This window comes from Macadamia integrifolia, chromosome 4 (assembly GCF_013358625.1).
Source record: "Macadamia integrifolia cultivar HAES 741 chromosome 4, SCU_Mint_v3, whole genome shotgun sequence".
NCBI lineage: Eukaryota > Viridiplantae > Streptophyta > Magnoliopsida > Proteales > Proteaceae > Macadamia > Macadamia integrifolia.
Window position 1 is genome coordinate 32,034,663 of NC_056560.1, and position 23,183 is coordinate 32,057,845.

Genomic DNA, 23,183 nt, shown 5'->3' on the forward strand with positions numbered 1-23,183 from the left:
ACCGACCAACTCCCAGAATTTTCAGCTTTTCTTCCCTTATGAATTAATAATTGACATATTCTAAGAATTATCTCATCCTATTATCCAACATACAGGCGACTGAAGCTCAAATACCTACTCATTAAAGTGATGAGTCATTGCGAGTCTTGAAAGACATCAAAATTTCCTTCAGTAGCCCATAAAACAAGAAAAATAAATGTTTATCCAATGAATCTGCTTGATTTCAGGTGCTAAGAAGTTCAATACCTCAGTTTGAGGGTTTCCCTCCACCCTAAATTTGTCCTACAATTCCCATTAAGATGACATGTTTTGTCAACTGAGATGCCTCTTACATCAAAACAATTACTAAATCACATAATTTTATTACAAGTCATATGCTATAATGTCCTCCGATGAGAGCCTCAACCTGGATTCTTTCAACTGCAAAGCTAAACCATCTAACACTCTATATATGAGTAGCTCTTCAGGGTGACACCTGTCTTCAACTGTGAATACATGAGTATTCCCATTCACCTGAATATGGCTGCTACCAGGAAATTTTCTCACCTTTTTGCATTTCATAGTTGATCGTATTTTTGCCACACCATCCCACTTCCCTTCTGCAGCATAGATATTGGCCATTGCCACATACGAAACTGCAGCCTCAGGCTCTAGCTCAAAAAGACGGCTGGCCACATACTTACCTATCTCTATGTCTTGGTGAATCTGGCAAGCACCAAGCAGAGCACCCCATACACCACAATCAGGTCTAACTGGCATTTTTAGAATGAAATCTAATGCTTCGTTCAGCTTCCCTGCTCGACCAAGAAGATCTGCCATGCAGGCATAGTGTTCTAATCTAAGGCTTATTTTATAAACTTTGGTCATTAAATTGAAATTCTTCCATCCTTTCTCAAGGAAACCTGCATGGGAACAAGCTTGTAGAACAGCTAGAAATGTTATGTGATTTGGTTTCAGACCCAACTTCATCATCTGAGAGAAAAAATCCAAAGCTTCTGTGGATTCTCCATTCAAAGCATACCCAGCAATCATTGTTGTCCAAGTGATTATAGTTCTTTCGGGCATGGTTTGAAAAAGCTCATGTGCATCTTTCATGCTTCCACACTTTGCATACATGTCTATCAACGCATTGCAAACTACCACATTCCCTCTCAACCCTGCTGAAATGGCATACAAATTAATCCATCTTCCAGTCTCAAGAGCTCCTGTTTGGCCACAGGCAGACAGCAGAGCAACCACGGTAACCAAGTCAGGCTTCTCGCCCGTTGCTTCCATGTCATAAAACAAAGAAAGTGCCCCATCCAAATTTCCTTTCTCAGCATATCCACTGATCATAGCTGTCCATGAAACACAAGTTCTTTCATACATTGTGTTAAATAGATAATGTGCTGAATCAATATCTCCGCACTTGGAATACATCGAAATGAGAGTGTTAATCACAGAAATGTCTAGATCACAACCTGTTTGGACAGCATGAGAATGCAATGCTTTACCAATTAAAAGTGCTTCAGGTTGCACACATGATGATAGCAAGCTAAGAAAAGTGCTCACATCAGACTTCACTCCATTTTGGCACATCAATTGGTAGAAACCAATGGCCTCAGCAGATTCTTCAAGGTGGGCACACCCGGAAATCATTGAATTCCATGAGACTACAGTCTTCATACCCAATGATATGCCATTAAACACCCCCTCTGCCGAGCTTAAGTCATTGCACTTAGCATATGCCGCAATTAAAGTGTTAGCAACTGAAACATCATCACTGACACCAAGTTGAATCCCAAAGCAATGGACAGCTCTTGCCACGTTCAAATTTGTGGTATTGGAACTTAACTGGGTCAAGGCAATGAGCGTGATTGAGTCGGGCTTAAATTCCATGAGCCTCATTTGGCAGAAAAGTTTTGAAACTCTACCAAGGAGCCCTGACTGAGCAAAACCCATGATTATTGTGTTACAAGAAGCAACATCCTTCTCAGGCATTTCCTCGAACAAGCAGCATGCAGAATCCAGTTCACCACATTTTATGTACATATTTACCATGGCTGATTGGACGAATATATCAGACCCAAAGGGGGATTTCACAACATGGCTGTGAATGATTTTGGAGTAGTTGAGATTCGAAAGCTTCGCACATGCTTTTGCTACAAACGGGAAGGTTAGATTGTCGGGTTCTAAGCCCGATTGCTTCATTTGGCGGAATAGAAGAAGGGCATTGTAACTTAAACCTTCGCTTACTGTTGATCTGATGTTGGAATTCCATAATGCAACGATCGACAGATTTGAAAAACGGTTGAAGCTTTGGCTGGTACAGGACCTGATCATTTCCCATTGCATTGGCGGGAAAGATTGTCTTAGTTCTTCAATGTGTTTGACCTTTTCAAAATAGAAGAAATTATTCAGAAAAAAGAAGTTAGAAGACTGACGAAGTCCTTGATCCGAACCGTCCAAAATTTCAAAAATACCTCATTTTAACCGTCCGATCTTCTTCCAGTCCGTGACTTGAGCCGATTTAATTGAACAGTCGCCGTACCTCTTCCTACGTCTCTCTCTTCTCCTGTCTTCCTGGTACTCTAGTTTGCCATGGTTGGTTCAGGTTTAGGGTTAGGGCTTCGGCTTTTGAATCGAGGACGATTAGGAATAGAGTATCCGACATTGGGTTTCAAATACGAACTATCATTTCGGTTTCCAACCTCTCGCGTTCGAATCTCTACTGCACTCCATCCATAATTTCTAATTTGTTATTTTCTTGTTTCTCTTCAGTTGGTTCTCCTGCCAAGCACTTGGATTCAAATCCGTTCATTGTCAATTACCTGATCGAAGCCTTCAGCCTGTTTAAAACTCAAAGCACTTTCAGTTTCAGATGTCAAAGATTACAAAAACAGAATTTTGTGGTACCAAACCCACTGATAATACCTACATAGATGATATAAGTTTTAATTTAACAAAATTAAAGTTTCATGACATGACATGAATGCTTTTGAAGACTTTGCAAAAGTATATATGCATTATTATCATCCGTTAAAAAGTACACATTCTAACCATTGGTTCCAATAATTTTTTCTAAAACTACCACCACCTTGGGATGAATTATATGCAAAACACTATTCTGAATATCTTACCAATTTGGAGAGTTCAGATACCTTAGAAAATCGAATCAATTTTATTTTTCGCATTATTATTGACAACTGCCTCAAAACTAAAGCAGTTAAGACAATTAAATATAAAGTTAACCCAGCTTTATGTCGAAGATATTATTCAGCCAATTATGAGTTTGGTAAACCACCTTCTCATTATAAACCTTCAAGAATGTATAAGATAATTAAAAATTTTAAATGGCAAAAATGGAAACCTTGAAAAAATAGGTTTCAACCAAAAAATAAATTTTCAAAAAGGCATTTTGTACGTAAACACCATACAAAATCCAAATTCTCAAGACAATGTAAATCAAAAAAAGATTGTGCTTCCTTTGCAATGAATTGAGCCATTTTGCAAATGAATATCCCAACTAGAAAATTAATCATAAAAAAATGATAAAATTTCCAGAACAAAATAAATTTGATATCATTTTTGAAACAGAGATTTCTGATTCTGAAGACATCCTTTATGAATTAGAAACTGCTTCGACTTCTGCTTATTCCAACTCAGATGTCGAATTTGTTTTTATGATGCACTCTACCATCGCTTCTCAACCCTTTGAAGAAACAAAATTGCAACAAGTTCTACAATAGGAACAAAACTCTTTTGCTTTCTCAGACCTTGATAGAGAAGATATTACCCTCAATGATTCTTGTTTACTATCTTGCTTTAATAAGCATAAAAAAAATTTCTCATTCTGAGGTTTACAAATCCTCAAAATTAAATCTTTGGACTACTAGATTTTTTGATCAAGCCAGTGAAAACACCACTACTTGGGGAACTGATGAAAATACATTAGAATTTTTTATTTTTAACATTAATCAAATTAAAAGATTGAGAAGAAGCACCCTCAACTGCGATATATTCATATAGGTTTAATACAAATTAAAATTACATCTTTATTTAGGCAGGGAATGGACGTACCAATTATTGCTGCCCTTTTTGATAAAAGATTTATAAAAAATCCTGTAAAAGCCCTTATAAGAGGAATGGAATCTAATATGGTATATGGCCATATTTGGTTCAAAATTAAACCAAACTATTTCGTCTCTATCACAGACCTTGCAGTTTATGATTCAGTAGCTCTGAAGATCAAAATCCAAAATTTAGAAACGAGATCTGACAATCATAATCTTGCAGTCTCATGGAAGTGTCTTCATGAACTTACTAACATGACTTATACAAAGCTACAATCAGCTGATAAAAGAATAGTTGAGATCTTTGAACCTCGGGCTTATGAAACAAAATTAGAACCTAGGTTCTTAAATTGGCACAACTTAAAGATCTCAGAAAACTAACTTTTGACAGACATCCTGTCAAAACCTCAAGCACCACCAAGAATTCCCCAAACCTTTGATATCTTGGCTTCTGGAGATACTCTATATCTCAAAAGAAGATTTTCCTTTTCTACCCCCGGTGAAGGATCTTCTTCATCATCTCCTGTCCGAGGAAAGAATTCAATTTCTAAATATCCTCCTTATAATCATCAACTTTTTAGAAGCTATGATCCCATCCAGTCTTCTAAACAATCAGATACCCAATCTGAAGCCAAATCAAATATGTTTTCTTATCATAAATATGAGTTGGGAGATAACAAAAAAGAAAAAGAAGAACTCATATTGTCATTAAATCAAGGAAATAAAAATATTTATGTAAAAAGTATTTTTAAATTCCAACAATTTGAAGAATTTAGCCTTGACATCCTCATTGACACAAGAGCAACACATGTTGTTTGTCAATGGAATGCAATCCCCGAGCACTATTGGGAAAAGATGGAAAAACCAATCTATGTCCATGGTGTCACAAGACCTTTGGTTACTTTAGAGTACAAAGCTCATAAAGTTTTAATTTATTTGAATAATATATACTTTATTATTCCCAAAAATCTTTGTTTTCCCTTTATGCACGATGATTTTATTCTTGGAAATACATTTTTACAAAATCATATTCCTTTAACAGTTTTACGTAATTCTGTAAAAATAACTTTAAATTCTACTGAGATTACGATACCAATTCTCCCTCAACATAGTTTTTTCATTGAAAAATGTTTTAAACCAAAACCAACAATTCGAATTTTAGAACCCACTCATTGGCTCTACCAAGAATTATCTAATAACTTTAATGACAACCCATTAAAGTTATGGGATAAAAGCCCAAGATTTTGCCATATTCAACTCAATGATCCACTAAAGATAATTAGAGTAAAACCAATTTTATATGTTGAAGATGATATTAAAGAATTTGATATTCAATTAAAAGAGTTACAAGAACTCAAATTAATTGAATCCTCAATAAGTCCTCACACTAGTCCAGCATTTATGGTACGCAACCATGCTGAACAAGTCAGAGGAAAAGCCCGTATGATAATCAACTATAAGAGGCTTAATCAAAACATTATTTTCGATTGATACTTTATCCCAAGAAAAAATGTTCTCATTCATAGGACCAAAACCGCTAAATATTTTAACAAATTTGATTGCAAATCAGGGTTTTGACAAATTAAATTGACTGATGGGAGTAAACCACTCACAGCTTTTAGTGTCCCATTTAATAAACATTATCAATGGACAGTTATGCCTTTTGGTATTAATACAACCCCTCAAATTTTTCAAAGATTGATGGACTCTATATTTGGAGATCTACCTTTTGTGACTGTATATATTGATGATATCCTTGTTTTCTCTTCTACTAAGGAAGAACATCAAGAACATCTCAAGCAAACCTCTCAATTATTCCAACAACATGGAATAATTTTAAATCCAAAAAAGATAGAATTAGAGAAAACCTCTATCAATTTTCTTGGACTCATTCTAACACATAATGGGTTACAATTATAAGACCATATTTTAAGAAAAATAAAGGAGTTTTCTGATAAACAGTATGATAAAAAACACTTACAAAAGTTTCTCGGAATTCTCAATTATGGTCAAAATTTTATTAAGGACCTCTTTAAAAAAGAATGACCATTACTGAAAAAATTATATAAAGATAGTGAATGGATATGGAATGATTCTGACACACAGATCGTCCAACAAATAAAGAGGGAGCTAACAAATCTTCCTCCAATATATTTTCCAGCTCCAAGTGATTTCCTCATCTTAGAAACCCGATGCTTCTAATGAACACTGGGGAGCAATATTAAAAGCCAGACCCTTGAAAATCCAATAGACGAACAAGTTTGTGGATACAATTCAGGAAAATTCACGTATACACAATTATGTTATATTATATTTGAAAAAGAACTTTTAGCTCTTCTTTTTGGATTACAAAAATTCAAAATTTTTCTCATACCAGAAAAACAGTTTTTAATACGAACCAATAATCAAGCAGTTTGTGATTTTTTAAAATCCAAAAAAAGCGAAGAAAATGGCAGAAGAATTAATTGGTATAATGAAATTAGTCAATATAGATTTGAAGGGCAGGAACCTTAGGAACCAGGCCCCTCATACTTAATGGGACCCATGGTTTGAAGGGCCTTTGGGCCAACCAGCCTTGGGCTGGGCCAACAACCCTTTTGGATTGGACCAGATCGTGGGGACTATTTTAGTTAGATTTTTATTGTTTTAGAACCTGCTACTATGAGTTAATAGCTAAGACTTTAGTTAGCTTATTGTACAAGTCCCAATATCTTCTTTTAAGGGACTTCCTGCGTCTGCTCTTCCCTTTTTACAAAAACATGGCAATAGCCATCTATATGTATCGAGACCTTTAGAGTCTCCCCCACGATTTGATGAAAGTTGATTAATCTCAGGCTTTTACCAAAGAACTGTGTGATACAGGGAGGTGTGATACCTAGGAAGTGAGAGACTGACCAAGGCCATAGATGAGAGGCCTTGGTCATATCATCCCCCATCTTCCTCTCTATTCTCTCCATCAATATCCCTTCCCCCCCCCCCCCAATTTTTTTTCCGTTCTGTGATTTACCCAACATCTGAGAGACTTCTGAAGGCTTGTTGTTACTGTTGAAGACTACTCTATTGCTGAGACTTCCAGAGCTGGCTGGAGAAATCAAGAACATAACCTACGGCATCTGCCATTTGGAATCTATTGCTGAAATCTTTGAGTCCAAGGAAATGCAGATCCTATCATCAGATGCATCCCATGCTTTGCTATTGTAATGTCCTACCATAGACCTCCCTTCGATGGCAATTTGAAAGAAAAAAAAAAGGGAATTACCCTGAACCCTCTCTCGCTCTCCCCTCCCCCACCCCCCCAATGTGTCCCTTCACCTGAGCCCAGGTGCAATATTTAGCACAAAAAAGTGGTTAAGTGAACTACGGTTCCTCTTATACTGGTGACAATCCTGTGCAACATATAAAATTGCTGTTTCTTTAACCTCTGATTTGCTGTCTTTGCTTCCTTCCCAGCCATATCAGTTTTTCTGCTATTACTCGCCTACATGCATATATGTCAATGGGATGGGTTGGGCTGGGTTGAGATATCCCAGCCCAACCCTAAGGTCTCAACCCTAGGTTGTACTGCGATGTCTCAACCCACGCCCAGCCCTGTTGAGCTCAGCCCAACCCATCCTGGCCCTAATTGACCTTAATTGGGCCGGGTTGGCCCTAATTGACTAGGCAGCCCCTGTATATTTCCATTTGGATGTGAGAGAGAGAGACCATTAACCCGCTCATTCTCAAACTTTGAAAGCCAACAATGTCTATTAAAAAAGAAAAAGTTGGTGGTGTGATTAAAAAAAGGTGTTGATAATGAAGGGAGACATTTAAATAATGTATATGTAATGTAGTAATATAATATATTTATTGGGGCGGGGCTGGGCTAGGCTCAGGCCAAGGACTCAACACAGGCCCGGCCGGCATCGGGCCTGAAAATTCCATCCCAAGCCCGCCTTGCGGGCTTAAACGCTTAGCCCAGGCCCTGACGGGGCTCAGGGAGGATTTGGGCTGGCCGGGATTGTTTTGACACCCCTAACCCCTTTGCTAAATACAAGAGTCCATAATATAGCAGATTGACAGATTTGGACACATGCAACAGTTAATGCGAAAAAGGTAGGGACTCAAATGCTTAAAAGTTCATACCTGGCAGTTCTAAAGCCATGTCTCCTTCGCCAATCTTCCACATGAAGCCCCTATCATCTCCACCTCCTGTCACCGCAAGCTTTGCATCTGTTGGACTACATGCAACCGTGTACAGTTCACCTAGCCAAATTGGAGGGGGGGTACTATGAGAATTTCTTAGCTTAGATCAGAAGTAAAGTCCACCATTGTCCCAGAGATTAAATGAATAATGAATTATTGTGATGGACAACTGATTAACAAAATATGAACATAATTCATAAGATACTATATAGATCTCCTTGAGGGGAACCAGTAGGCCATTAAGCTCCACTCACTTCTTGTTGGGAGAGGGCAGTGACAAAAGATCTTTTATTCATAAAGAGGAAAAACACATGTACAAATATTTTAGGAACGGAAAAAAAAAAGAATGCCATAAATGCACTAAGGCATCTAAATACCAATGGAACATACAATTAAACAACACAAAGGGGAATAACACCAACAACAACAGCAACAAGTACTTAAGAAAATAAAAGAAAGACAGAAGATGAGGTTTCATGAGTATATGCTCAATCGCTTAGTCAAATCTTACATTTTGAATATTCACTAAGTTTTTTTCTTGACTTGAGTAACCAGGAGACCTTGAGAATTTCACTATTCTGTCGCTTCACATGTCACCCAGTACTCTTTGCTAAGAACAACAAGAGACATTCTAAATAAGAGTCGTCGGAATTGTTTTACAGCAGAAGACTTTCCTCTGGATTTCCCTAGTTTCCTCCCTTAATAATTGTGGAGCACTCTATAGTGTGAAACTAGTGAGTTATGCAACTCTCTCCCTTCAGGAATACAATAATTGAATAAATATGGCACTGAATCAGCATAAGAAATCATATAAAAGCTTGTTTACCTGTATGACCGGTGAATAAGTGCACAGAATCATCAGGCTCCTCTGCAAACATGAAAACCCAACAAAAACAAACTAAATAATTGGGAACAATGGTAGCAGAAATTGAGTTCTACCAACACTTGAGGTTTCCAACCCCCACCCCTACCCCGCCGGCAATAGTTCCATTGCAGAACATCCACAGAATATCGATGTTCACTATATAAATCCGGAAGAGCAGATATAACGTCAGTAGACCATACCAAAGTCATCGGCGTCTGACCCAGCTTCATCTTCCGCATCAGGAAGATCTGCATTCACAGGTGAACTAATTACAGAATGAAATAAAGAGAGCTGAAGAGAGATACAAGGAAATAGAGAACATAGCATGGAGGTACATCATTTACCTTCTTCATCAACAGGGATTTCCTGAATGATGTCTTCATCGTCGAGGAAGAACTCACCCTCCTCGCCTTCGTCGTCGGATGGGCCGTTCATACCCTCCTTATTCTTGTCGTTTATAGTGTCCCTTCTTAGTTCTCTGGCCCTGTCTTCGTTGACAACCTGGGAAGTGGAAGTGATAACTTGGCACAGCTGAGAGAGAGCCTGAGAATCATGATTTTAAACTCTCGGAATCGGGGTCGAATCATCCCCGGCTGATTCCGATCCACAGAGTCGGTTCCCAAACCCCTAGGTCAGCCCCTCCTACCTGAAACCCAGTGATCCGGTTCCAAAACCCTAGAATCAGACGTTTTGAAACGGAATCATTCATGGTCAATTTCGATGCAAGATTTGACCGACTTGATTCCAAATTTTAAAAGTTTAGTGGTTGGCGACATATCTCTCTCTCTCTTCTTCCTCATCCAACGAAGGTGTTCTGTAACTTCTCCCTATTCTGTTATGATGATATATGATGCAGAATGTTGGACAATTAAGAAGTTGATATGTAGAGAAATTCAATGTAGCGAAGATGAGGATGTTGAGATGAATGTTTGACAAAATTAAGAAGGATAAAGTAAGGAATGATCATATTAGAATTGATTTGGGGCTAGCTACGATACATGTTAAACTACAATAAGACCATTTGAAGTGTCATAAGTCATGATCATGTTCAATGGAGGCCTTTGGATGCTCCAATACGAATAAACGATTTGATTTAGATTGAAAAAAATAAAAGAATTAGGGACAAATATAAAATGACCCTAGGAGGAGTGGTGAGGAAAGACATGCATAGCTTAAGCCTTGTACCAAATATGACCTCGAATAGAGCTGATTAGAGGGCAATGATCCATGCCGACCCCATTTAGCTAGGATAAGATTAGGTGTGTCAATTGATCGGTTCGGTTTGATTTCGGTCGGGTTGAATCGATTTAGGTCTAGGAATGAGGGAGACCAAAACTAATCCGTTAAGAAACTTCAGTTTTCGATCGGTTTTGATTTATTTCGATTTTTCAATATCGGGTTAATATAAGTTTAGATCGGTTTATTATTGGGTTTGAACCATAATAAATCTTACATTCATAACTTATAGTTACAAGATTTGACAGAAAAACACTTTAAATTTATGATTAAATCATGGTTTACCGTTGTAAGGGACCTAATATCGAAACTAATGGATAATAAATTACTAAAAAGATAACTAATATTGAAATCACAAAATGAACCCTATTATCCCCATTCATTCATTTAACAATCTAACTAGTTTTGTATAATGAACAAGGAAATCAATGGAAGCATTATTACAATTTATAAATCAATTTCTCTATTCATGACCTAATATTCAATTGTTTGTAACAATTTCCCCTACAATAATTTTTTTTTTCACTAATATTGTGAAAAATGGATAGTCAATTCACCAGTTTATAATCTCATAATCATTTTTTTTTTATCGGTTTCATTCGATTTGGTTATTGACCGGTCGGTTTAGATCGATTTTCAACCAGTCCCAACATACCTCAGTCTAAAACCAATCCAATAAGGATTGGTTTGGTTCGGTTTGGGTTTTATTGGTCGGTTTTGATCAATTTTATCGGTTCATGCTAGATTTTGATACCCCTAGATAAGATTGAGTTGTTGTTATTGTAGGGTGTGGCCAATGCACAAAAATCCTCTGCATGGAGGCAGTGAGGATCCAATGGCTGAGATGCATGCCGGAGCCCTCCTTGTCATTGAATCCTCATTGTCAATCATTGCTCATCATAGAGGATTTGAGTCTGTGGCCAATCTATTAGATATTTCCAAGAGTACACTTCCTTTTAATAGAAACATTTTAAGAGCTAGTTTGTAGCCGATTTGGATATGAATACCTAAAATGCTAAATCACCAAGATATTACCAAAACCATACAAGAGGAAGATCCCTAAATCAGTTGATTCTCCTCTCAAGATTTCTTGATATATCTCCCAAAAATCAGCTGATTTTACTCCTAGTTTTCTTAATCTGTCACCAAATCTGCCCAAACATACAGACCATTAGCCTGAGAGCAATCCTACAAATAGAATATAAAAAAAACATCTAGCAAGCCAAAAGTGGCAATTTGGCTTCAATGGGTTGGCTGACAGGTTTGGTTTTCACTTGACCAAACGCAATACCAGCTTTACTTGACAAAGTTTGACACATGGGAGTTGGGACAACCTATATATAGAAAAAAATAACATGTTCACATTGATAATATTTCCATATCTTATTGGATTTAATTTTATACATCAAATAGAATAAAAGGAATTTTTTTTTTATTATTATTTTTTTTAATGGTAATGGCAGGTATCCAGGCCTTCGGCCTAACTAGTCCTGTGCAGAGTTATCAATTCGGCCGAATAATTCGTGAATTATTCGGCCGAACCGAATTTTTCCAAATTTTATCAAAAATTCGGACCGAATCCGAATTAAAAATAAAATTCTTTAAAATTCGTGACTTTTTCAAAACTGAATATAAATCGTGAATAATTCGGACCGAATCCGAATTAAACCGAATTATTCGGTTTATTTAAACGTTATTTAAAAAAAAAAACCAAAAAAAACAATTTTTTTTTAAAAAAAAACCCAATAAACTTTTTTGACCGCTTTTTTGACCGAATCCTTCAATTAATCATCCGAATTATTCCGAATAATTCTCCGTCCGAATAATTCCCGAATCCGAATTTGCTAACTATGGTCCTGCGAGTTGAATGAAAATCATTCAACTTTCACTGAAAACAGTGAAAAACACTAAACACCCCGTGCGAGTAGTCCAAAGTGTGTCTAGTGGGAGTGGAACTTAGGATGTCCAAGTTTATGGCTCATACCAAGTTTGTTGTTCAACAACTGCACTACCCCCTTGGGTTAGAATAAAAAGAATTGATCTATGCAATGTCCCTATAAAAAAGAACATTTCCCTGACCTTTTCCATCGAAGTTCTATTTAAGAGAGTGAGACTGACAGTTCCATCTCAATAATACCACGTAGAGGTTCACAATGGTATGACTCTTTGTTCTGACATTTTTTTTTTCTATACTGGTCTATTGCTATAACAATAGCAGTTGCCGCCAAGACTATAATTTTCCTTCGCCTCTTGTAGTTAGCATCAAATTCCATTGTAAAAGTAAATATATATTTCAATTAAACAAATAATAAATTGGTGCTCTACATAAGGATCAGTTATAAGTTTTACAAGATTTAAGTTTATAAGCACCCAATCTACATAATATAACTCATGTCCCAAAATAATTATACAAAGCATTGAACTAAATTCTTTTATTAAGATAGACCCAATCAAAATATCAACAGAGAACAAAGAAACAAAATCATTTCATTAAAAACCATAATAGTCATAATTGACCACTGCTCTTTCTTAACAATAAACATTAATTTAAGTCAGGCATAAATTAGTCCAAAACAAAACAACTTTCAGAACTGTACATCTGGTTAAAGAGGAGTGATCTAATTTGATTGGCCAGCCTCTTGGGGATTAGTCCAAAACAAAACAACTTTCACAATCTCTTTTCTTTTACTGGTTAGATTAAGAATGAAACACATTATTTTCACACCTTAGTCTAAAATTGTTTATAGAAATTGGATTTTTTTTTATTACCTAAAATATCTATAATACCGTGGTAAGAAACCATCTGGACCTGGAGCTTTATATGGATTTATGGTTAAAAAAAAAAAGAAAAAAAGATTTCTTCTTCAAAAAGAATAACTATCAGCCAGTAATTTTCTTCCTTGGAGATGAACAATTCTAAATGGTTAAGGGAAGTCTAGTAGTTTAGGTTCCCAAAAAAAAAAAAATGTCCAAAAGATCTAAAGGTTTCTTCGAATATGACTTCTTTTTCTTCTCATTGTGAAGTTGTTAAAGAGCCTTGTATTCTTATTTTATCCAATCACATCTAGAGTTTTGTCACCAATGTAGCTCCCCATTCTTTTAGCATGTTATCTATAGATTGCATAAATGAGAGACGTGCTTCGGATCTAAGTTAGAGTAATGAATCATGATATTCAAGTTAATCCAGTTGAATTACGAATTTTAGTGTAAATGGTGATTCCAAGAAACACACTGAGTCCGGATCATGTTTTCATTAATGTGAATCAAACAGTTTTTTCAGTGAGAACCCTGATTCCATAGAATGTAATCCGATGGAAAAATTGAACCTAACACCCCCTTAGATATTTCCAAGAGTACACTTCCTTTTGATAGAAACATATGTTTCTTTTTTTTCCTAAATACCATATTAAGAGCCAGTTTGTAACACATTCCCAAAAATCAGCTGATTTTACTCCTAGATTTCTTAAGCTGTCACCAAATCTGCCCAAAAATACAGCCCATCAGCCTGAGAGCAATTCTACAAATACTATTTTACATGTAATTTTTATTTTACACATTATAGCAAAAGGTTTTTGATGCAAAGTAAAGTGAAATTTTATAATCAAATATGAAATGATTTGAAGTTAATGTTGAAGTCACAGTAATGGTTAGATATACTTCCTTTTTAAGTATGAAAATTTCCCTTCCCTTCCTTTTTATTCCCCTTACAACCAAACATAGCCTATGCAATGTCCCTATAAAAAAGAACATTTCCCTGACCTTTTCCATCAAAGTTCTATTTGAGAGAGTAAGACTGATAGTTTCATCTCCAGCAGAAACCATGAATAAGTCTTCATTTTTGCCTCTTCTCCTTTTGCTTGCTGTTATAATTTCAAGTGGTAAGCCATACTCATCTCATGTCTGCCTTACTTATATTTGTTTAGTTAAGTTCTTACAATCTAAACTCAAACTGGCCTAGATATCAAGAAATTTCTGAATTTTTCTCTTCTTATTAATGGAATCAGGTAGCGTGATGGGAGAAGTTGGGGAGTGCATATTCAATTATCAAATTCCCCACTGCACACCTGCCGAATGTCACAAGCTCTGTAGTCAATACTATTCCAAATTTCCAGGAGTAAAATCACACTGCCCCAGTAATACTGGTTGCACCTGCAATATATGTAGTGGATGATTGTGCTTCACCATTCTGTGACATGTAATGCCTGGATGAGCATTCTAGTGTCTTGCAATAAATCATGAGACTAGATCTGTGATATCTTTCCAATAAGGGAATAAATAAATATGATTTCTGAAACTTTTAATTTTTGGACTGAAATTGATAACTTTTTAAGTCTTAAAGGTCAGATTTGGTATGATTTCTATTTCAATTTTGGATTGGTTTCATGAAATAGTCAAGAAATTGAAATTGTTTTAGTTGCATCAATCTGAAATGTCAAGAGAATAAGAATTCCATTCGGTAAATTATCTATATTTCTTTGAGAGAGGTTGGTGGTGGTGGGGGACGGGGAGGGGAAGGAGGTGGTATTGGTGGCAGAGTGGTGGTTGCACATCATCTTTGCCTATGGATCCTGGGTCAATCCTATCACTGATCTTCCCATTCTGTAGTCACAAGTTATGGGTCACAAAATCTACCCTGTTATAATAGAGATCTGTAGACTCCTCTGCAATTATGTGTGCTTACAAAAGGCAGCAAGTCAGGGAAGAGATTGTAATTCTCTTCTTCACATGGCTTTCTTCCATGATATATATATATATATATATATACACACACACACACACACACACCCTTGGTGTTCAGTTTCTATTCGACAAGGTCTAAGATTCTCAAACCCAAGAAATGTTTGGACACTCGTTCATTTGGTTTTGCCATTGGAAAGATTGTATAGGATTCTGGGAACAATATCAACAAGCTAGATGAGATCTGGAAGATGTCATAAATTTCAGCATCAATAAGAATTGACAAACAAGTTAAAACATGAATTATCTTTTGCCACATAAATGTTATTTTATAAGGTTTTTTTGTGACTTTCATATTCAACAAGGTATGAAATTTTCTCATTTGCTTGGTGCTGACAATATTGATTGATGGGACTCTAAGAATGCTACTGGGTAGGCTAGATTAGGATCCCGGAGGGACTGGTTATATTCTCAGACAAACAGAGGTGGAGGCATTTGCATCTTAGACTATCACCTGTATCTACTGATTTCTAAAGTCAGAAAATGCCTTGGCTAATGTCCATCCCATAAGAACAAGGAAAAGCTATTCATAAGTCAGATTCCTTTGTAATTTTGCTATTTTTATTCTGTTCTCCTTTCTCCCTTTTACGGCAATTCCTTTGGATCAGAAATCTCTTTTATCTGACGTCACTCATTTGCATTTCCTTTTCTTGATGAACTTCATCATTATCCAATCAAAGAAACCAGGTAAAATCTAACTTCAGTTCACAGATACCAGCTTTCTTCTAATTGGATGCTGCAAATCGCAAATGTCAATTTAAAAAAAAAAAAAAAAAAAAAGGAGTTTGCTTTCAAAGAATGACCATTTTTTCTAAGACATACCAGTCATCCCATCTGGCAAAAAGCAGCTCTTTGAGATTTCCTATGTAGGCTCTGCTAGAAATAATTCATGTCCATAGACTGCCTTGTCTTCCACCCCACTCCCACCCAAAAAAAAAATGAAGGTAACACGAATGAGTTATAAAATTTAGTTGCACAACAATACAAACACCGAGCTAAAGAGGGAAGATACTATCACTTGAAATAGAACAGAAAAAATAAGGAAAAAGAAGAGAGGCAAAATCACCACATCAATGCCTTCTAAATGTGTCTCTATTAAGAGGGAAGGGGAGGGGAGGGGGGGGGGGGGGAGGGGGTGGTGGGAATGAGAGCAACTAAACCAAACAAATAAAATGGTAGCTAGAGAAACTGCAAAATGCGTGTAAAGGCCAAACAATCCCGACACTTCTTAATGAGAGGGAGGCAAAGAACAGAGTAACTGACCAAGCAGCAGAAAAAGTAAACGATAATGAATTAATGATAATATAGATTGATCAACTACTACTGAGTTTTGAAGAGAACTAGAACTTCCCATGGTCCCATGTTGTGTCTACTTTCTAGGCACCTATAAGGAAACAAAAGTCAACATTTAGTATCTTGAAGCCTTCATCAACATTTCTGAATCTAAGAATATTGACAGACTAAATGAAATGAATATACTGAATTTGAATGCATAAAAACATCAAAATCATTGACAGTAAAAACCTTGCTCCATTGTCTTACAAGTTACAACTGCAACAGAAAAGACTATAAAATATTATGTTTAACTAGTAGATAATTGCTAGACGTCAAGTTGCTCCTGGTTATAGTAGATATTGATTAAAAATTTTCTATTATACAAAAGACTTAATTTACTCATATTTTGAGCAAACAATAGGGAAGCCAAAGCTGAAAATTGGTGGTAGTACTGGTGACAAAATCAAAATTTACATATTAAGGCTCCGTTTTGTTAGAAGTAAAGTGAAAAGAGGAAAAAAAAAAAAAATCATCATAATAGTGAAGTAAAATAAAATGAAAAAAAAAAAAAAGGAAAATTTCCGTTGGTTGCTTGGTTTCAAGTACAGTGGAAATTTTGGTGATCTTATTTCATTTCTTGCTCTCTCCAGTTATTACAAATGAGTCTTAGTGTACTGACCGACCAACTCCCAGTACTTCAGCCTTTCTTCCCTCATGAACTAATAATTGACATATTCTCAGAATCATTCTTCTGCAAGGATCATGTCTCATCGTATTATCCAACATACAGGCAATTGAAGCTCAAATACTTACTCATTATAAGTGATGAGTCATTGCGAGTGTTGAAAGACATCAAAATTTCCTTCAGTGGCCCATAAAACGAGAAAAATAAATGTTTATCCAATGAATCTGCTTGGTTTCAGATGCTAAGAAGTTCAATTTCCTCCACCCTAAATTTGTCCTACAATTCTCATTAAGATGACATGTTTTGTCAATTGGGATGCCTCTTACATCAAAACGATAACTAAATCACACAATTTTATTACAAGTCATATGCTATAATGTCCTCTGATGATAGCCTCAACCTGGATTCTTTCAATTGCAAAGTTAAACCATCTAACACTCTATATATGGAATATATAGAGTGAAAAAATCAAAATCTACATATTAGCTCTTCAGGGTGGTGCCTGTCCTCGGCTGTGAATACATGAGTATTCCCATTCACCTGAATATGGCTGCTACCAGGAAATTTTCAAACTTTTTGCATTTCATAGTTGATCGTATTTTTGCCACACCACCTCACTTCCCTTCTGCAGCATAGATATTGGCCATTGCCACATACGAAACTGCAGCCTCAGGCTCCAGCTCAAAAAGACGGCTGGCCACATACTTACCAATCTCTATGTCTTGGTGAATCTGGCAAGCACCCCATACACCACAATCAGGTCTAACTGGCATTTTTAGAATGAAATCTAATGCTTCTTTCAGCTTCCCTGCTCGACCAAGAAGATATGCCATGCAGGCATAGTGTTCTAATCTAGGGCTTATTTTATAAACTTTGGTCATTAAATTGAAATACTTCCATCCTTTCTCAAGGAAAACTGCATGGGAACAAGCTTGTAGAACTGCTAGAAATGTTATGTGATTTGGTTTCAAACCCAACTTCATCATCTGAGAGAAAAAATCCTAAGTGTCTGTGGATTCTCCATTTAAAGCATAGCATGCAATCATTGTTGTCCAAGTGATTATAGTTCTTTCGGGCATGGTTTGAAAAAGCTGATGTGCATCTTCCATGCTTCCACACTTTGCATATTTGTCTATCAACGCATTACAAACCATTATATTCCCTCTCAAACCTGTTGAAATGGCATACAAATTAATCCATCTTCCAGTCTCAAGAGCCCCTGTTTGGCCATAGGCAGACAGAGCAACCACGGTAACCAAGTCGGGCTTCTTGCCTGCTGCTTCCATGTCATAAAACAAAGGCAGCGCCTCATCCAAATTTCCTCTCTCAGCATATCCACTGATCATAGCTGTCCATGAAACACATGTTCTTTCATGCATTGTGTTAAATAAATAACGCGCTGAATCAATATCTCCACACTTGGAATATATCAAAATGAGAGTTTTAATCTCAGAAATGAGTAGATCACAACCTGTTTGGACAGCATGAGAATGCAATGCTTTACCAGTAAAAAGTGCTTCAGGTTGCACACATGATGAAAGCAAGCTAAGAAAAGTGCTCACACCAGACTTCACTCCATTTTGGCACATCAATTGGTAGAAACCAATGGCCTCAGCAGATTCTTCAAGGTGGGCACACCCGGAAATCATTGAATTCCATGAGACTACAGTCTTCATACCCAATGATATGCCATTAAACACCCCCTCTGCCGAGCTTAAGTCATTGCACTTAGCATATGCAGCAATTAAAGTGTTGGCAACTGAAACATCATCACAGGCACAAAGTTGAATCCCAAAGTAATGAACAGCTCTTGCCACGCTCAAATTGGTAGTATTGGAACTTAACTGGGTCAAGGCTGTGAGCGTGATTGAGTCGGGCTTAAATTCCATGAGCCGCATTTGGCAGAAAAGTTTTGAAACTCTACCAAGGAGCCCCGACTGAGCAAAACCCATGATTATTGTGTTCCAAGAAGCAACATCGTTCTCAGGCATTTCCTCGAACAAGCAGCATGCGGAATCCAGTTCACCACATTTGATATACATTTTTACCATGGCTGATTGGACGAATATATCAGACCCAAAGGGGGATTTCACAACATGGCTGTGAATGATTTCGGAGTAGTTGAGATTCGAGAGCTTCGCACATGCTTTTGCTACAAACGGGAAGGTTAGATTGTCGGGTTCTAAGCCCGATTGCTTCATCTGGCAGAAGAGAAGAAGGGCTTTGTAACTTAAACCTTCGCCTACTGTTGACTGATGTTGGAATTCCATAATGCAACGGTCGACAGATTTGAAAAACGGTTGAAGCTTTGGCTGAAAAGAGGACCTGATCATTTCTCATTGCGTTGGCGGGAAAGATCGTCTTGGTTCTTCCATGTGCTTGACCTTTTTAAAAATTGAAATATTCAGAAGAACCACCAAATCCTTGATCGAAACCGTCCAAATTTCATGTCAATTGAAAATACCTAATTTTAACCGTCCGATCTTCTTTCAGTCCGTGACCTGAGCCGATTTAACTGAACAGTCGCCGTAGCTCTTAATACTTCTCTCTCTTCTCCTGTCTCCTGTTCCTCTAGTTTTCCATTACTCGGTCTTAAACCCTAAGTTATCCATTATATGTTCAGGTTTTTTCCTCGTCAGGTAACTACTTGCTCTCATATATACTAGAAATGGTTAATTCAGGTTTAGGGTTAGGGCTTCGGCTTTTGAATCGAAGACGATTAGGATTAGAGCTTGACAAAGTATCCGAAATTGGATTTCAAATACGAACTATCATTTTGGTTTCCGACCTCTCGCGTTCGAATCTCTACTGCACTCCTTCCATAATTTCCAATTTTTCATTTTCTTGTTTTTCTTCAGTTGCTTCTCCCGCCAAGCACTTGGATTCAAATCCGTTCATCGTCGATTACCTGATCGAAGCCTTTGGCCTGTCTAAAACTCAAGCACTTTCAGCTTCGAAGCGAAGGATGGGAACGAAAGACTCCAAAAAGCCCGAATCCGTTGTTCACTTTCTCCGAGAGTTGGGATTCTCGGAAGGTCATGTTCGAGATGCTGTCCGAGTTTCACCTAGTCTCCTATTCGCAGATATCGAGAAGACCCTTAAACCAAAGCTCCAGTTATTCCAAGAAATTGGTCTCACCGGGTCCGATCTGGGTCGATTCATTTCGAAAAATGCCAGTATCTTTAATGTTAGCTTAGATCGAAGATTGATTCCCTGCATGGAGATTCTGAAGAAGATCTTCTCTCTCGATGGTCGTCACCGAGGCTTGATTCTTGTTCTACAGAGATGCAAATGGGTCCTCACCGAAGATCCAGAAGCGAGGCTGCTGCCCAACATTTCCTTATTGGAGAGCCATGGGATTGTTGGGTCTCAGCTCTCAGCGCTCTTTAGGCGGCAACCAGCGTTGTTTCTCAAGAGAGAATCTGCGGTTAGGGAACTAGTTAGAAGGGTTGTGGAGATGGGTGTTTCTGCTGATTCAAGGATGTTCGTCTACGCCCTCCACATTATTAGTTGCATGAGTCCTGAGACTCTTAGGAGGAAATTCGAGTTCTTTCAAGGATTTGGTTTCTCACAGGAGGAATGTATGACGATGTTTAAAAAGCAGCCACCTCTGTTCGGATGTTCTGAGGAGAAGTTAAAGTTTGGAATCGAGGTCTTCATGAACGCTATTGGGGTTGAAAAGACGGTGTTGGTTCAGCGACCAATGTGTCTCATGTACAGTGTAGAGAAGAGGGTGATCCCTCGCTACAGGGTCATAGAGCTTTTGAAGTCTAAGAGGTTGTTGAAGAAGGTACCAATTTTTCTTCATGTGGTGGAATTGCCTGAGAAGAAATTCGTGGATAGGTTCATTTCGAGATTCAAAGATGATGCAGAGTTGGCGATTGCTTACAGGGGTGATGTTTTGGACTCTTCCAAGGAAGATGAATCTACATAGATCACCAAAAGAAATAAATTACCCTCTCAGTGACAGAATCATAGATTGCTTCTTGCCAGCCTTATGATCAAAGCTTTTCTGCTATTTTCCTCTCAAGGTCCTTATATGGATTACCCTTTTAACCATTTGTTTAGAAACCTACAGTATGACCTTGACCTTTTCAGGGGAGATTTGTTTGCTAAACAAGCGGTTTATGTTAGTTTATAATGAAACAATTCCATGAAGGATGGAGATATCAACTGATACATTCAAGAGAAAGAAAAGAAAGGCATAGCATTACGGTCCTGACATCTTGGACCTTTGATGCATTTGACATGTAAATCTCTGAACCTTTCTGTGACCTTTATTTATGTTCTTTATATTTGAAAAAGTTTTCTATGATCATTGTGTCCATAACAGTCTCTGGGTAGAATGTTATAGGATTCACTGACTGTTTTTTTTTTGATGAATCACCGACTGGTTTTTAGTTTAAGTGGATCCCTCATGTCTGTCCCATGAAGGATCGAGTGATGGATCCCAAACCCTTTCTATTTGTAACAGTACAATCGCAAATTTTTTGAATTTAAAAATTTCAACCTTTTTCAAGTCTTCAAGAAATTATTTTTGAAGTAATGGTACCCTTTCGATGCTTTTGTTTCACTTTTTGATAGATTCCTTGATTTTAACATTGCTCTTAGGAGGTTGAGTTGAAAAAAAATAAGCAGGAAGAGGAAGAGAAAGCTGATGGGATGGAATTGAGCATTACAGAAGTGAAGGAAGAATTGGGCTCTGATCCAGACGTTTCGAAAGTGACAGTCAGACTGTCTGCATTAGAAGAGAATGTGAAGGAGATAGCTCTCGAAACAAAGAAACTCTCAGGTGGCAATTTTGCCAAGGAAGGAGAAGCCATCAAGAGGGAGCACCAGGGAAGGCAACACTTCTATAGCCAAGGGTGACAGTAGTAAATCTAAACCAGATCCAAGCCAAGCGAGGGTGGATGCATCAGGTCTAGCTATTGATACCTTACAGAGGAACAATAAGGGAAATCAGGAAGCTTGTAATGAAGGGGCTTCTCAGGAGTTGGGGAAATGAATATCTTGAACATCCTAAATAATATGTATATGTCCTTCAATGGATCCTCCATTGATAGATAGAGTCCTATTTTCTGTACTCTTAGTTTTTCTGCCTGCAGCCAATGGATTAGCAGGCTCAAAGGGTGCAAGATATGGGCTGTAGTTTTTTGACTGAATGAGTTTTGTGGATTGAGAAGATATGGTCCAGATTTAGTCAAATGTCAAATTTTAGAGTCTAATTTAATTATATACTTCTCACGTATTATATTGATAGAGAGGACATGGTCTAAATTAATCTCATGTCAAATTTTAGAGTCTAATTTAATTAAATATTTTTCACCAATTGGTTTGCATCTGTGTATGACTCTGGCTTTACTATGCACTCTCCCAACTTTGAGCAACAATAAAGGGGAAAAATTATGAAAATGGACAACTATGTTACAAATCTCATAAGACACATTTTGCCTTTGTCATCGTTTTAGTTCTTTTGTTTGCCTCTCCCTTTTAATGAATGGTAAAATGAATGAGAACTCAATCCTGGCACACCAGTATAAGAGAGGTTGGCTATGTATGTATCAATTAAATTTAGGTCCTACTTGAACTCTTATATTGGCAAGGTTGTTGCTTCAATACTTCGGGTTGCTAAAAAAAACTGAAATTTGAAGGAACTTTTTCCACACACCCTCTTTCTTTTTTTTTTTTTTTTTTTCCATTTATGGGAACACAATAATTTAATGGAAACCTACATTTTATATTTATATAAATAAAAAAATTTCAAAATAAATCTCAAATTATTTAAAATTTATCAATGATTAATGGGAAAAGGATGGGCACGTTGCTAGGGTACTCAGACTATGTCACTCTTACTCTCTTCCTCCCTTTTGGAAATGACTTCTATGCCCTTGCATCCCAACCCCCTTGACTTCTATGCCCTTGCATCCCAACCCCCTTTCAGTTGAGCCACTAGCTCCAAGAAAGCTAGCATCATGCCCAACCTATTGTGAGAAGAGAGAGATTGAGTGGATTTCAAATGTCAATCAGGTATCGTACAAGAATGGTTCTCATATGAGGACCTGATCCGTACTCTATTTTTTTAAATGTAAAAAAGGTTTGAGTTAAGTTTCAAGTTTCAAATTGTAAAAGAGGGGGGGGGGGTTGCATTCAT

At 37.2% G+C, this 23,183-nt stretch overlaps 4 protein-coding genes and 1 long non-coding RNA gene across 5 annotated transcripts; 2 read left to right on the top strand and 3 right to left on the bottom strand.

The window, feature by feature from the left end:
• Positions 1–179: 179 nt before the first annotated feature.
• LOC122075837 (pentatricopeptide repeat-containing protein At4g19191, mitochondrial-like) lies at positions 180–2,954 on the bottom strand. Its single transcript, XM_042641005.1, has 2 exons — positions 2,463–2,954; positions 180–2,373 (listed from the first exon to the last, which is right to left on the bottom strand). The coding sequence occupies exon 2, from the start codon at positions 2,332–2,334 to the stop codon at positions 364–366; it is 1,971 nt and encodes a 656-aa protein (XP_042496939.1). The 5' UTR covers positions 2,335–2,373; positions 2,463–2,954; the 3' UTR covers positions 180–363.
• Positions 2,955–6,033: 3,079 nt separating this feature from the next.
• Positions 6,034–9,808, bottom strand: LOC122076403 (uncharacterized WD repeat-containing protein C25H1.08c-like). Its single transcript, XM_042641704.1, has 6 exons — positions 9,746–9,808; positions 9,444–9,642; positions 9,300–9,347; positions 9,061–9,102; positions 8,175–8,294; positions 6,034–6,288 (listed from the first exon to the last, which is right to left on the bottom strand). Exons 1-6 carry the CDS (start codon positions 9,806–9,808, stop codon positions 6,251–6,253), a joined length of 510 nt encoding a protein of 169 aa, XP_042497638.1. The 3' UTR covers positions 6,034–6,250.
• Positions 9,809–14,110: 4,302 nt separating this feature from the next.
• Positions 14,111–14,629, top strand: LOC122075828. The gene is made up of 2 exons (XR_006139360.1): positions 14,111–14,213; positions 14,340–14,629. It is a non-coding gene; the product is annotated as an uncharacterized LOC122075828 (long non-coding RNA).
• Positions 14,630–17,354: 2,725 nt separating this feature from the next.
• Positions 17,355–19,520, bottom strand: LOC122075545 (pentatricopeptide repeat-containing protein At4g19191, mitochondrial-like). The gene has a single exon (XM_042640609.1). It carries the CDS (start codon positions 19,363–19,365, stop codon positions 18,034–18,036), a length of 1,332 nt encoding a protein of 443 aa, XP_042496543.1. The 5' UTR covers positions 19,366–19,520; the 3' UTR covers positions 17,355–18,033.
• Positions 19,521–19,700: 180 nt separating this feature from the next.
• Positions 19,701–22,444, top strand: LOC122075546 (transcription termination factor MTERF5, chloroplastic-like). The gene is made up of 2 exons (XM_042640610.1): positions 19,701–21,282; positions 21,644–22,444. The coding sequence occupies exon 1, from the start codon at positions 19,701–19,703 to the stop codon at positions 20,964–20,966; it is 1,266 nt and encodes a 421-aa protein (XP_042496544.1). The 3' UTR covers positions 20,967–21,282; positions 21,644–22,444.
• The last annotated feature ends 739 nt before the right edge of the window (positions 22,445–23,183 follow it).

What these genes read in the sequence shown, in the direction of transcription:
- LOC122076403 (XM_042641704.1), bottom strand. Translation starts at nt 9,808, where the DNA reads ATGAATGATTCCGTTTCAAAACGTCTGATTCTAGGGTTTTGGAACCGG. An exon ending in ACCGGATCACTGGGTTTCAG is followed by an intron (nt 9,643 to 9,745) that starts GTAGGAGGGGCT and finishes CATGATTCTCAG; the next exon opens with GCTCTCTCTCAGCTGTGCCA. An exon ending in AATCCCTGTTGATGAAGAAG is followed by an intron (nt 9,348 to 9,443) that starts GTAAATGATGTA and finishes CTGTGAATGCAG; the next exon opens with ATCTTCCTGATGCGGAAGAT.
- LOC122075545 (XM_042640609.1), bottom strand. Translation starts at nt 19,365, where the DNA reads ATGATCAGGTCCTCTTTTCAGCCAAAGCTTCAACCGTTTTTCAAATCT.
- LOC122075837 (XM_042641005.1), bottom strand. Translation starts at nt 2,334, where the DNA reads ATGCAATGGGAAATGATCAGGTCCTGTACCAGCCAAAGCTTCAACCGT.
- LOC122075546 (XM_042640610.1), top strand. Translation starts at nt 19,701, where the DNA reads ATGGTTAATTCAGGTTTAGGGTTAGGGCTTCGGCTTTTGAATCGAAGA.